This window comes from Cajanus cajan, chromosome 1 (genome assembly GCF_000230855.2).
Source record: "Cajanus cajan strain Asha chromosome 1, NIPB_CcT2T_4, whole genome shotgun sequence".
NCBI lineage: Eukaryota > Viridiplantae > Streptophyta > Magnoliopsida > Fabales > Fabaceae > Cajanus > Cajanus cajan.
The window spans coordinates 76,032,286-76,047,144 of NC_138517.1; the positions used below are offsets into that span (position 1 = coordinate 76,032,286).

Genomic DNA, 14,859 nt, shown 5'->3' on the forward strand with positions numbered 1-14,859 from the left:
AAATTATTACATAAGGGCCTAAATATTTTTTTACAAAGTCCCTTTTTATGATGTGGTTGATGATCTGGTGCATATTAGTTAACTAAGAACCGGAAAAGGGGAAAGGGGAGGGGGTGTTTGCAAAGCTGATGCTATAATTTGTGGCTATAACATTATACAAATAAAGTTTCATGTCATTCATCTGATTGATTAATTATTTCACAAATAGTATGGGATCAAAGTTGAGCTTTTAAAATTGTTGAATTGTTGCACTAATATATTAAGGAAAAAGACGTGGTGTATGTTTTACCACTACCCATGTGGCATGTGCACTTAAACAGATATTTTCTTCCTGTTTTTTTTGACAAAAAAAAAAGGTATTTGGAAAGATGAATGTGCCTGTTAAACTGCATTGATTGACGAATAATTTTATTGATGCTACAGAAGATGGAGTCACAAAAATGCACCAAATGTGCATTGATCATGATTTGAAGGCCAATCACTCATAATGGCATTGAAAGTTTGGTACGGTATATTTTTGTTTAGCACTAGAAATCTCACTTCTCCAACTTGCAACTTCTTGTCACCAAACTGTTCCAAATGGACTATGCAGGTTAATATAAACAAATCTCTTATCAATAAAATAAAAAAATAAATAATAATTTACAAAATATAAACATATTTTAATGATATTGAGAGGTTTTTTTAAGATGATAATTAAAAGTAAAATTTGAATATTTAGATCTAAAACGAATAATATCTTATCATTATAAAATTATGCGTGAAATAACCTTGTAAAATCATCTCCTTACACATATATCATTAAAAAAGAGTCTATCAATTCTAAGGTTTAAAGCAGCTAGGCTGAGAATTGAATACGAGCTTTTAAAAGCAAAGTACTTCATGTTTGTACTTTAATTGATGCAAGAGTAAAATCTAATTTTATTAGCTAATTAATTCATCTTATTCATGTGATTATTTAGAAATTAATTCAATTAGGAGGTGACAACTAAATCTTTAGCATGGTAAAAATAATTCTAATGAGCTAGAGTTTGACATGTTAATGATATAATTCACTTCGATCAACTGTATAATTACTAGTTTAGTTCTCTATTCAAACTTTACTGACTCTACAAAAAAAAATTGTTAGTTTAATTCTTGGACAAATAAATTTAATTTGTTTGATCTATGCTATTTTGTGAATAGCAGTTTAAAACTGTCAAAAAAAAAAAAATAGCGACTAAGACACCATCACAGAAATTTTATTGCAGTATTAAAATAGTCAAAGTTAACAGGATTAAAAAATAACTAACCATAGAGACCAAAACGCATTAAATTTGCTCGATTAGGAACCAAAACTTACTACAATTTTTCACGTAGAATTAAAACAGCAAAGCTTAGTCACGGAAATGAATAATTAAACCAATTTATTACTATAAATACATATGCATGATGTCTGTGGATCCCTGCTAACAGATCTGTCCAACTTTGTTAAAATTCTCACACGGTTTCATCTAACCTTTTCTGAAAGGTAGTTAAAAAATGATTTCACTTAACCTCATGGATTAGGTGCCCATTATGCATAATTATTTCACTTGGAATTATTTCATTTAGTGATTAAGTAATTTGCATTTATATATTGTAGAAACAATTTATTTAGCAGGAAGTTCATGTTTAATTTTTACGACGTGGAAAAACTCGTTGAATCAACATCGATCACAATATTATAAATAAAATTAATTTTTGATCCAATATATAGATTGGAAGATACTCATAGCCGAAAAAGAAAATTATGCATAATTAAGACTTAGTATTACTTAGACACCAAATTTGACATATGTAACGTCATAAAGCTCTAAATTCCACTATAAATACAAGCTTGGTCGAGAGGGTTGAGATATAGAGTAACTAGTGTTAGGAAAAACTGAAGCTGAGATTCTTTTGCCATGCCTCCCGTACCCATTACTCCAATTAGAGTTGGTCACATTGATGATGTCCAAGAGCTAAGGAAAACTAAGCCAAGGACAATTCCTCAAAGATTTGTACGAGACATGCCAGAAAGACCAACACTTACTACTACACCTCTTCCCCCACCACATAGTCACATGCCTATCATTGATTTCTCTAAGCTTAGCAGAGGGAACAAAGAGGAAGTCCTCACTGAGATTTTCAATCTTGCAACTGCTTGTGAGGACTGGGGATTTTTTCAGGTAAATTCCATTTGTTTCTTAAGGTCTCTTTCGATACTAACTTATAATAACTTTTTTAGTGGAAAAAATTCTTTATTTTTAATAATAAAAAAAAACTTTCAAAAGTTCTTTTAAATTAGTAGCCAAACAAACTCTATATTTGATAACTTTTAGACTTTTATTAACTTACCAAAGTTACTTGTGTACATATTTTTTAAAACATGTTTCTTCATGGAAACTAATGTTTAGTGTGATCATTAGGTAATTAATCATGAGGTTGACCTCAACCTGCTACATAGCATAGAGAACCTGAGTAGGGAGTTTTTCATGCTACCTTTGGAAGAGAAACAGAAGTACCCTATGGTTCCAGGTACAGTCCAAGGGTATGGACAAGCTTTTGTTTTCTCAGAGGACCAGAAGTTGGACTGGTGCAACATGTTTGCTCTTGGAATTGAACCTCAGTATGTTAGGAACCCAAATCTGTGGCCAAAGAGACCAGAAAGATTTAGGTAAATACATAGATAGTAGTACTAGTCTCATGTATTTGTATTCATTTAGTCCAATGTTTCTATGTTACTTAAAAATCTTGAAACTCATGCAGTGAAACTGTGGAAGAGTACTCAGGAGAAATAAGAAAACTGTGCTATAATCTGTTGACATACATAGCTTTAGGCCTTGGTTTAAAGGGGGATGTGTTTGAGAAGATGTTTGGTTTATCAGTGCAAGCCATAAGGATGAACTACTACCCTCCGTGTTCCAGACCAGACCTTGTTCTGGGGCTGAGTCCCCATTCAGATGGAAGTGCCCTCACTGTGCTGCAGCAAGCAAAGGGAGGCCCAGTGGGGCTTCAGATACTCAAGGACAATACATGGGTTCCTATTCACCCAATTCCAAATGCTCTTGTCATAAACATTGGAGACACAATAGAAGTAAGGCCACTACTTCACTTTTTCTATTTTCCTTTTTTATTTTGTCTACAGAAGAACTTTTAGTTTAGTTACATAACTTGTCTTTCCTCTTCTTTTTAAATGTTTTCGAGTTCTTTTATGTCCTGGATTTGATCCTAGTTTGCACTATGCAGGTTCTTACAAATGGAAAATACAGGAGTGTGGAGCATAGAGCTGTAGCTCATGAGGAAAAAGATAGACTCTCAATTGTGACATTTTTTGCTCCTAGCTATGATGTAGAGCTTGGTCCAATGCAAGAATTTGTAGATGAAAACCACCCATGCAAGTTTAGAAGATACAATCACGGGGAGTACAGTAAACACTATGTAACAAACAAGTTACAAGGAAAAAAGACCCTGGACTTTGCCAAGATCCAAACCAAAAACACAAACTAGCTTGGAGTACTATAATTGGACTGACTAAGCTGTGTGTGTATATAATTATCTGCCACATAAAAGTATCAAGGTCAAATTTCTCAACTCTATTTTGTTGAAAAATAGGCAAAGGAATTAATTAGTTGGGTGATGTAGGAGAGTGTGATTGTGGGTCACATACAGAAGACTCACTGTTTCTTATTCTAAATATGCATATGCTATCTTTCAATGGAAACTAGTGACATTATTTTATATTTACTACCAAACTGTCTTGGTGTGTGGACATTAATGGTTTAAAACTCTTAAGCACATTAAAAAACCAAGAATAAAGTATAATTAAATGACAGTACTAATGCTACCCTATAATATTTTCTTATACGGAAAGAAGCAGGCAATCATGTGGAGCACTTCCACACAAAAATTTTATGGAAGAATCAAACAGGAAGGGGACAAAATCATTGGTTGTCTTATTGTTCTTAAGGGGGGAGCCTTTTTCTTTGTGATCAGAGAGAATGGAGCCCCACAAGTCATTTATGAATGTGTTAGTTGTGCATATTATTGGAGGGAAGCACCAAACGAGCAAGTTGTGATGATTCAGACTGATTCTGAACTGACATGACATTTGGGTGCTTTAATTCAACATTAATGAGAAGGGACAGTAACTAAATCCCTAACACATTATTTTTATAAGAAAAAACTCAATCTAATGATCACTGGAAATATAACCAAAACAGTAAATATAATTAGAAGATAGTGTTCACTTTGTGAAATTGAATAAGTTATAAATTTTTTTTTTTTAAATGATACCAGAATTTATCTTATATTTATCAATGAGTTATTTATTATATTATTCATCTTAAGTCTAAAAATGTTAAAGGTGATAAAGAATGAAAAATAATTTTTATTTTATAAATTAGTCTTATAAAATTAAATTAGATATAAATTCATATTTTAAGACTTTTTATCACATTTTATAATTAATAGATCTTTCAAATGGGTTGGTCTGATTTTATATATGTTATGTTTTCTCTTATCCAAACTTGTTCATTAGGTTGAACTAGGTTCGAACCACTTGATTTTTTAAAATAATTTTATATGTAACTTAAAAGAAAAAAAAAACTTTAAGTCAAATACATCCAATATCTTTCTAATTTAATTTTTACTAATTCAATCTAGTCTATGTAACTTATCAGACAAGGTTAAATTGATCCAATCTTTTTCAAGCTTAAAATTAAAGAAGTTGTCTTAATTCATCAAATAAAACCAATTTTAACAACTCTATTTATTGGTCAAAATTTATTAAAATTACAAAATCACAAGTTTTATTAAATAATGAGGGTGACTTTTACTATCGTATGATTTCTAACAAATGTTGATTGAAAGTGTGTTAAAAAAAATGTATTATTATAAAATAAAAAAAAGTCATAATTAATTAAGCCGGGTTAAAAGCAAACCTCATTTTCCTCACATGTTAATACAAGTGAGGCATACATGCACAGAAAAAGGATGTACCTATGTATGTACTTTAATTGGTAGCAGTTGAGTCAAAAGTGAAGGAAGGTGGAGTTGGTTGGGGTAGTGTCTTAAGGCCATGCGTGGTCTGGTCACTACACACTAGTGAACTAAGCAACTCACACACGACACAACGTGTTGTAGAACAAAGGGTTTGAGTCATAAAATGCTGCCTAACAAAGTTACAACAAGAATATGCTGTCTAACTAAGTGGGAAGTAAAAAATATCAAGAAAGGTAAAGTACAGTACACACACTCATGACTGTTTGTTTGACTGTGACATATTTACTGAGCACCACCATGAAACAAAGAAGTGAGTTACCTTAGTGGACCCTACTTAACATCACCACCAATCCACTATAGCCTCCAGTCATGTTCATGTTATTCAACTTACACGAGTAAAAGTTACACCAAACGCTTTACAGAATCCAACCAATTAAAAAAAATGGTTCTAAAAAAACATCAAAAATTACAAATTAACAGTTTGGTCTGATTTTTAAATTTCTAAAATCACATGATCTGGTTCGATTTTTGGATCGGAATATAAAACTATTTTAAATTAAACTAAACTGCATTTATTCGTGTGTATATATATTTCAAATGTATTGTATAAATATACAAAATTGACATATAATATAAAATATGTTTTAAAAAATTATAAGTTATTAAACTGAATTTTGAAATGAAAAATTATGAATTATTTATAATGTTTGAAAATATTTTTTTTTAAATGACAAACTATATATATATGAGAAAAAAATATTTAATATGATAATTAAAATTATATTGAAGAAATATTTTTACTAAAATAATAAGAAAAGAATTAGTGTTAAATACATTAAGTGACCAAAATATTTTAGCATTTGTATATTTTCAATTTTATTTTTGATGCACAATTTTAAATAAATAATATGGTATTACAATTTTTCAACTAAAGAATTAGACATAAGTGATTAATATGTTGAATACAAGGTAGAATTGTTTAGATAATGTTTGAGTTTAGTCTTTAGTATAAATAATCTTAATTAGATTCTAATTACTTCTTGATTGAGTCAAATTAATTTAAAACGAAACCTCAAAATACTAGTACGAAATCAAACATATTATATATTTTTAAATAATAAATTTTAAAAAGTAAAAAATCAAATCATACCAAACCGTAAAAATATAGTTTGATTTAGTTCAAATTTCATAATTCATTCAAACTAAATCAAAACGAATCACATATAATTTCTTATTTGATTTAAGTCACTTTTAAACCAAAAAAATCAAATCAAATCACACTATAAACACCCCTAATTATACCCTCACTCTTTTTTCTTTTTTCTTTTTTATCTAAACCAGCATCCATCGATTTGTCTGATGCCCGCTTTAAATTAACATGTTCAACAACGCGTTTTAGTTCTATCATCTAAGCTTGATAATTTGTTCTGCAAAATTATCCATACATGCATCCTTCTGAAGATTCAACCTTCAGAATGATTTTCAAATATTAATTTTATTTTTCCTTTTTCTTTTATGATGACGAAACTGAATTCGAACTTAGATTTCTATAAATATTACTTCAATCTCTTACTGCCATGTGAATCTTAGTGGTTGATTTAAATTTTTCCTTCTGAACAACGTACTCAAGTTACTTTGTAACCATTTTTTTACACTCTAGTTACAAAATAACACCTTACAATTAATAATAATAATAACATTCACGATAGAGAGAACTTTATTTATTTATAATTAAAATAACAAGGAAGTGGTACGAATCTGTAAATATCATGCAAGTATCAAAGAAGAGGGTAAGTTACATTTAGCAGTTTTAGATGCTAATTTAGAATCTGAAATTTCTTAGGCAAAAAGAGAAATCCCAGAACCTTGTTTCAGCTAAACCGAGGATCGTAATCAAGTTGTTGATGGGACAATTCTACGAAACGTGGAAACCAAAACCCATTAGGTTTTTTTCTTTTTGTCATTTTTTGACCCCTTGAATTGCAATGATGAAATAATTCATATTTGACAAAGTTATCACCCCATGTATGAGGAACATGAAAACAATAGAAGTGCCTATGGCAGCAAACCTTAATTAGTTACTAGATGCTACCCACTATAGAATAATTGAGTGCTTACGCAAGTTTTTATTTTCAATTTTTTTATTCCTAGATTCACAATGTGCTACTTCTACCATGATGTTTCATTTCCAACACTATTATTTTAGCAAGAGTGTAATTGAGGCATGAAGTTAGAGGAAGATGACCTCTACAACTACAAGTGGAGGGGTCCCATTGTCCAAACTTGAGGAATTTTGCACGTCACATGGCCCAACAATGATTAAATAATTTGTAGCATTGGAAATTTTAGACCAAGTATAACCGTTGGGAATAAAAAGTGCTTTAGCCTCAGAAGGAACATTCACATTTATCAAAGAAAATTAATTACTTGCTTTTCTTTTGCTTGTTTAGTTAGGCAAGCGAATCCAACCGTTTATTTTGCTTCGTTCACTAGAATTTGGCACCAAATATCATTTGACAAGTTTGTTCAAGTTCAAAATATCAATTGAATTCGAATCATTTTCAAGACATGTTCACTGGCACTAAAAACAAGTGGTTTTTTAGGATCTCTTGCCCACCTCTTTGTGTTCCCTACAATTTCTTAAGCATTTCTATTATGGCTTCTCAAACTAGAATCGTGGCCATTAAGAATTACGATTTAGACCTTTAAGAGACTTTTTTTTTTTTGGTATCATTATGAAAGGTAAAAGGCAAAAATATACTAGAACCTAGATGACATAGAGTCAACTCCTAAAGCAAATAAAATAAAATTTGGAGGACTCCTCCATGAAACATTCGAGTTCAAATGTTGGACACCCCACCGTGCTAGAGAATGGGCCACACAGTTGATTTCGCGAGGGATACAAACAAACTCTACCTCCCAAGCTCGGGAACACTGATCCGTCAACCTCTTAACAATATCATAGTATTTATGTCTAAGTTGAGGCCCTTTCCCTAAACTCTTAGCTGTATTGATAACACCTAGACAATCGGATTCGCAAATAACCTTCTTACACCCCTCCTTCCAACAAAGCTCAAGGCCTTCGACAACTGCTAGTAATTCTGCCTGGAAGGAATCACTGCCCTGGAGGCCAACTGCAAACCCAAGTTTCCATTCCCTAACTGAATTCCGCACAACACCACCAAACCCCATAGCATTAAGCTGGGGAACAAAACTGTCATCCACATTTAGCTTAACCCAAGATGGTTCTGGGGGACTCCATTGAACGTTTACTTGCCACAATTTACATTTGGCAAGATAAATCTGGTTTTGCACCCGGGCTTCTTCAATCTGACAATACAAGTAAGAAAGGGACTACTTATTACCGGGAAATGTCATGTTATTCCGAAACCTCCAAATCCACCAAAGTAGGTTAGCTAACACAGCCACTTGAGGATGTAATATGATTGATCGCAGCCATGCTCCACACTCCATCTCGGCAAAGGAAATTTGAGGCGCAAGCCCAGAGTCAAACCACACTTGACGAGAGTGTGGGCAATCTCGAAGGGCATGAATGATGGACTCTAAACTACAGGAACAACGCGCACAAGCACTAGAGGGAGCTAAATGGCGCCTAAAACGAGCAAGGTTGGTAGGCAAAGCCCCATGCAGCCCTTGCCAAAGTAAAAAGCTAATCTTCACTGGCACCTCCAACTTCCAAACTTTCTGCCACATCGCATCAGGAGTCAAATGAGAGGCAGACTCCAAAATTTGACTCCGGACGACACTGTGTAACAACCTGAGGCTTCACCTATCCAAGCAAAAGTATCTCTGCCACTCTGAACCAAGGGAACTTGCACCTGTTGAACCCTTATCGCAATTTCAAAAGGAAGTATCGTACTCATTGAGTCAAACTTCCATCTCCCTTGTTCCCAAAAACTGGCCACATTTCTATCTGAGTCAGAAATATGAACGAATTGAACCAGACGACCCAAGGCTCCTACTCCCAACCAGTCATCAAACCACATGGAGGATTGCCCATCCGCCAGACAAGGCCGGAATCCCTCCCGCAGCTTTCCCATTGCTTTCACAATACTAAGCCACACTTGAGAGCTTCCCCTCTGCTTAGTGGCACATAGAATTGACTGACTATTAAGATACTTATGAGAAAGAAGGCAAACCCAAGGTTTGGTTGGATTTTCAACAAAATCCCACAACAACTTTCCTAATAGTGCAACATTCATGGTACGAGTTTCACACAAACCCAAACCGCCATAATCCTTAGACTTTGTAACTACCTCCCACCCAACATGAGACCAAAACCTTGAGCTGCCATTATTGGACCAGAGCAAGGACCGACATGCATGGTTAACCTTATTGCAAACTGCTGATGGTAGCCAGAGAGAGTGCATGTTGTACACAAGCATTGGTGAGACCGTTGACTTAATAAGGCAAAGCTTTCCCGCCTTGTTTAAAAGCTTTCCTTTCCAGGAGGCAAGGCGAGCATTGATTTTATCCACTACACCATGAAAATCTGCTATCTTAGGTGACCCTATAATCATTGGCGTGCCTAGATATTTCTTGATCCGAGTAGTGTGACGAATACCAAGAATAGCTTCTAACTCCTCCACCTACAATCTATCCACTTTCTTCGAGACCACGAATTTGGACTTGTCCAAATTAATTGTTAAACCTGAAGCCTCAGAGAACTCTTTTAGGATGTTGTTCACCAACTCAACCTGGTTCACAGAAGCTTGGCAGAAAAGCATTACATCATCAGCGAAAAATAAATGGGTGAGTTTTAAACCTCCCTGTGATAATGATAAAGGATTCCAAAACCCTGAAAGGTGTAGTTCAGAAATGCGCAGCGCTAATCGTTCCATGCAGAAAACGAAGAGATATGGTGATAGAGGGTCCCCTTGGCGCAAACCACGTTCAGGTACAAAAGATGGAAGGGCACCTCCGTTCCAAAGAAATGATAAAGTTGTATTCTTCAAACCCCACATAATGAGTTGGATAATAACCGGAGGAAACCCAAACCTGATCAAAGTAGCCTCCAGAAACCTCCAGCTCACCCTATCGTAAGCTTTCTCTAAATCAAGTTTCAATACCAGCGAACCCACCCTTGAGTTGTTTTTGTGTGTGTGAGTTAATACTTCTTGAGAAATAATACAATTGTCTCTTGTGCCCCGCCCAGGAATGAAGCTACCTTGAAAAGGGCCAATAAGATCACCCAAAAAAGGTCTAAGGCGAGCTACCAGGACCTTGGAGATAGTCTTCTAGGCCACATTACAAAGGCTAATAGGTCTAAATTCTTTCAGAGCGGTGGGGGCCTCTACCTTCGGAATTAGGACAATTTGTGTCTCCAAAAGGGCAGGATCAGAGAATCCAACCTGAAATGCATCACGCACTGTCTTCCACAACTCTTCCCCTACGATAGGCCAATAATTTTTATAGAAAAAAGGCAGAAACCCATCTGGCCCCGGGGATTTAAAGGAGCCCATGCTCATAATAGCCTTGCGTACTTCGTCCCGTGACACAAGTGTCGTCAAAGCTGCAATGGCTGCCTCGTTTAATTGACGAGGAGAGCCACCAACCATGTCCGTGAACGATGAGCCAGATTCCTCAGAAAATAGATGAGTAAAGAAGCGAACTGCCTCCACCTTAAGAGCCTCCGGTTCAGTATGCCACGTTCCATCGGGAAAGAAAAGACCTCTCACCTTATTCCTTTGGCGCCTAGAGAGTGTTTGAGCATGAAAGAACTTTGTATTTCGGTCCCCAAAGCGAACCCACCTCTCTCTCGACTTTTGAAACCAGAGGAATTCCTCTTGAAGCTCCACTTCGTTCAACTCTACTTGGAGCTCCTTCTCAAATCGAGTAAGACTCTCAAGATTTTGATGCTCAAGGGCTAGTTGCACCCCCTTCAACCGAGCTTGAATTTCTCTTTTCCTTGCGAATATATTCCCAAAAACTTCCTTATTGAATCGAATAGCTTCCTTCTTGATTGCAGACAACCCATTCACCAAGGATGGAGTTACGCCTCCAAACATTACTAACTAAAGGCTCAAAATCTCGGTGAGTAGCCCAAGCTGCCTGAAAGCGAAAAGGCCGATCAGTCCACCTAGAGCATCTCCCATTCCTTCGGACCAAGATAGGGCAATGGTCCGAGTAGACTCTACAAAGATTTTCAACAAAGGCCTCCGGAAAGGTTAGTTGCCATGGTATATCACACATCGCTCTATCCAATCTTTTAGCTATCACTGACCCAAGTTGTCTTCGATACCACGTGAACTTAAGCCCTTTCGCTCCCAAATCTAAGAGACTACAATCTTCCATCATATTGAGTAACTTTGATGCGCGCTCCAACGAGAAGATCCCACCACGACATTTTAATCAAGAGAATTTTTAATTTTTAATTTTTTATTGTTTATTTATTGTACTGGTCCGAAAACTTGCACAAATTTTTATCATTTAACTTAAAAATTATTTGTTTTAGTCCATATACAAATATTCTCAATTTCGTTTTCTTTTTATAGATATAAAAAAAATTAGCATTGTTAAATATAGATGACATAGCATTAACTTGTGTTATATTTTATATTTTAATTTTTATACTTTTCATTATTTTATATTTTTGTCTCTTTATTTATACAACATCCACATTTTAATCCCTACATTTACATGTTGTGCATTAGGGAATTCTTATACTCACATATTTTCCAAATTGATAAGAAATTGTCATTTTGAGCCTAAATCCTCATAATTTATTTTTAGTCATTTTGATAAACTTGTCATTTTGAGCCTAAATCTTCATGTGAGACTTTAATTGTATCTTGACATTACACAACCTTAGTATTTTAGTTCATATACAAAGAATTTACTCGTTTTAATACCTATATAATTTTTATTCTTATATCATAGTTCCTATTAAATCATATGATTCATATCTTTTTTCCTCTTCCTCCCTTTTTATCCTTGATTACTTTGTTTTTTCTTTTGCTTTTCCCTCATAATACTTCTTTCCTTCTTTTACTTTGTAGATTTTTTTTTAAGTTCTCATACTAATTAATTCTCATTAAAGGTGACAGATGGATAAATGAGATAACTTTTTAATTGGATTATAATGAGTAGGATAAAAAGAACCTATAATCCATTTGAAAATTCATTAAAAAAAATTCAATCCATATGATCCATTTAAGAAAAACTATTCATAACAATAATAAATATCCAATCCTTCCATAAAAATAATATTTAAAAAATTAAATATTTTATATTTTTGAAATATTTCTTTCTCTCTCTTCTCTTTATCTTTTCTCTCAATTCCCTATCTCTATTTTCGGATATACACACAATTAATATGTCTTAACTTTCACTAGGATTGTCATTATATTGCCAAAAAATTTATATTTGTTTCAAATTCAACATGCTCCTTTTCTCCTATCAAAAGTTTTTAAAAATGATTTACAAGTAAAATAATAAGCATTAATATACACGTGCTCACATGACGTGCAAGTTAAATGACTACTTTTCATCGCACATCTTCTTATCAATTAATAAAGTCGACAATCAAATGTGAAGAGTTTCAACATCTTGTTTGAATCCAACTAAACCATTATTTTCAGTCCAAAAGGAATAAATAAACAATCATTAAATATATGTAGGTGTCCCACAACAGCATATCAACTTTATTTGGCATTTTTTACTTTTGTTGGCAATCTCACGCACACACTTGTAAATATAAAGCTTTACACTCTTAATTATTCAATAACCTTACATTAATCATGTGCTATTTTGACTGCTTTGGGTTTTCTGTTTTTTTTTTCTACAGCTTTATTGACCAATCTGAACAGTTATCTTATACAAAAAATGATTTTATAGATTATTTTTTGATGAAATATTTTTAGGAGTTTTCTTAATTTATTTTTTTATTAATTATATGTATTATAAATTAAATTTATATTTTTAAAATAAATTATTAATAATTAAAAAATCTTGTATCATATTATAAATTTTTTATCTTAAATATAAAATATAATATCAATGTTTAAAAATATCTATGATTACAAATTTTAAATATAATTTATATGTTCAATATAGTATTTATTTATATATATATAATTTATTATAAATTTTAATTATATATAATAGATATTTAGCTTGTGAAATATATAGACTAAAATATTAGTAATATTTCTTTTATTATACAGTTTAACATTTCCTAAGGCTCTAATTTCTACAATTTTTTCTTTTTGAAACTTACACGTTTTGAAATTTTAATTTAATAATGGGATTTTAATTAGATAAGATAATTATTTAAGTTTTTTAAAGGACAGGTGTTCACTTTTATTATATATTATTATTAATTTATAATTGAAAATTCTTTCAAATTTTAATAAGTTAAAATTAAATAAAATGTTAATTATATATTTACATATTCAACTGATTTAAGTTCGACTCCTTTATTTATGGAGATCAATCTTTAATTTAATTTTAACTCATTTAATTTATAAATCAAGTTTAACGAATTAATTATCAAATTAAATTTTAAATTATTTTCAAGTTAGATCGATTCATTGTGACTCTAATCCACTTATAATAATATTAGTAATATATTATGTGAATAAATTGAGTTTATTTATCTTCTTCGATCTCATATATTATTTTGATCAATTTAATTTGGATTCCCACACATAATCCTTGTAAAATTAAATTGAGTAGGGAAAAAATAATCATATCTACTTCCATCTAAAGCTTATCTATTAAATTATTATATAGTTATGAATATTATGTAAGGTTTAATTATAATTATTTTTTTAAATTCTCCAAATTTAAAATTTATTTTTAGTTTTTATAATTTCAAAAAAAATGTTTTAGTATATATATATATATATATATATATATATATATATATATATATATATATATTGCACCCTCAAATTTAAAAACATATGTTTTTAGTTTCTAAAATATAAAAATATTATTTTAACCCCTCAAATTTAAAACTTATCTTTTTAATTAGTCCCTATAATTTAAAAAATATATATATTGTTTTAGTTTCTCATAGCACTAATAACATAATTGACAATGATTGATTGAGATAGTTATATAATATTAGTTGGTTATTAAGACGTTTTCATTGATAATAACACTGATAGAAGAATTCTATATAACAGATTTACTAATAACATTCGAGTAGAGAGATTAAAATAATATTTTTAATATTTTGGAGACTAAAAAGTTGCATTTTAAATTTGAAGGGACAAAAATATATATAGAAGGACTAATTTAACACTATTGTGATTGATTGCTTATTTAATTTTATTAATTAAATGAATATTTGTTGATTTGTTGTTTTAATGCTTTAAAACTTTAAAGATTTGGGAAATCCTTATATGTTAGTTGTTTGAGGGTTGTTTTGAGCTAGGTCAAAGTTGACCAAGTTTAAGAGAAGGTATATAAGGTTTTCCTAAGATTTGAAACAATTCATAAGTTAATTTCTTCAAAAAGCTATAGAGAGAGATTTTAGAGAGATAGTCTATGGAGTAAAAGGAAATCATCTTCCTTCTGACTTCATAAGAGAGCTTTAATTCTTTCCTAAAGCATCATTTGTAAGAGTTGAGTTGTTATTTGAAGTCAAGAGTTGAGAATCAGAGGCTTGTAGTTGTTGTACAGTGGGAGTCCAAGAGGTCATGTTCTCAATTATCCTTCCTTCTCTTGTTTTTAGAAGATTCGAGGTAACGAAAGCTTGTAAATTAACCTTTATTATATTGTATGTGTGGATTATTGGGCTAATTTTCCAAATTGGTGGCTTTCATTATTGAAATTGAGAGTTGGAACTTGGATGTTCTTGTTGCCTAAAGTGTAGAATTGATGATC

General features: G+C 32.0%; 1 protein-coding gene across 1 annotated transcript; it reads left to right on the forward strand.

Moving 5' to 3' along the window:
* Nucleotides 1-1,860: 1,860 nt before the first annotated feature.
* On the forward strand, nucleotides 1,861-3,747 carry LBO1 (2-oxoglutarate (2OG) and Fe(II)-dependent oxygenase superfamily protein). The gene is made up of 4 exons (XM_020376961.2): nucleotides 1,861-2,189; nucleotides 2,430-2,677; nucleotides 2,770-3,097; nucleotides 3,250-3,747. Exons 1-4 carry the CDS (start codon nucleotides 1,926-1,928, stop codon nucleotides 3,508-3,510), a joined length of 1,101 nt encoding a protein of 366 aa, XP_020232550.1. The 5' UTR covers nucleotides 1,861-1,925; the 3' UTR covers nucleotides 3,511-3,747.
* Nucleotides 3,748-14,859: the final 11,112 nt, after the last annotated feature.

Excerpts from the sequence above, each read along its gene's own strand:
- LBO1 (XM_020376961.2), top strand. The coding sequence starts at position 1,926 with ATGCCTCCCGTACCCATTACTCCAATTAGAGTTGGTCACATTGATGAT. Across the intron at positions 2,190-2,429 it reads AGGACTGGGGATTTTTTCAG|GTAATTAATCATGAGGTTGA; the intron begins GTAAATTCCATT and ends TGTGATCATTAG. Across the intron at positions 2,678-2,769 it reads AAGAGACCAGAAAGATTTAG|TGAAACTGTGGAAGAGTACT; the intron begins GTAAATACATAG and ends AAACTCATGCAG.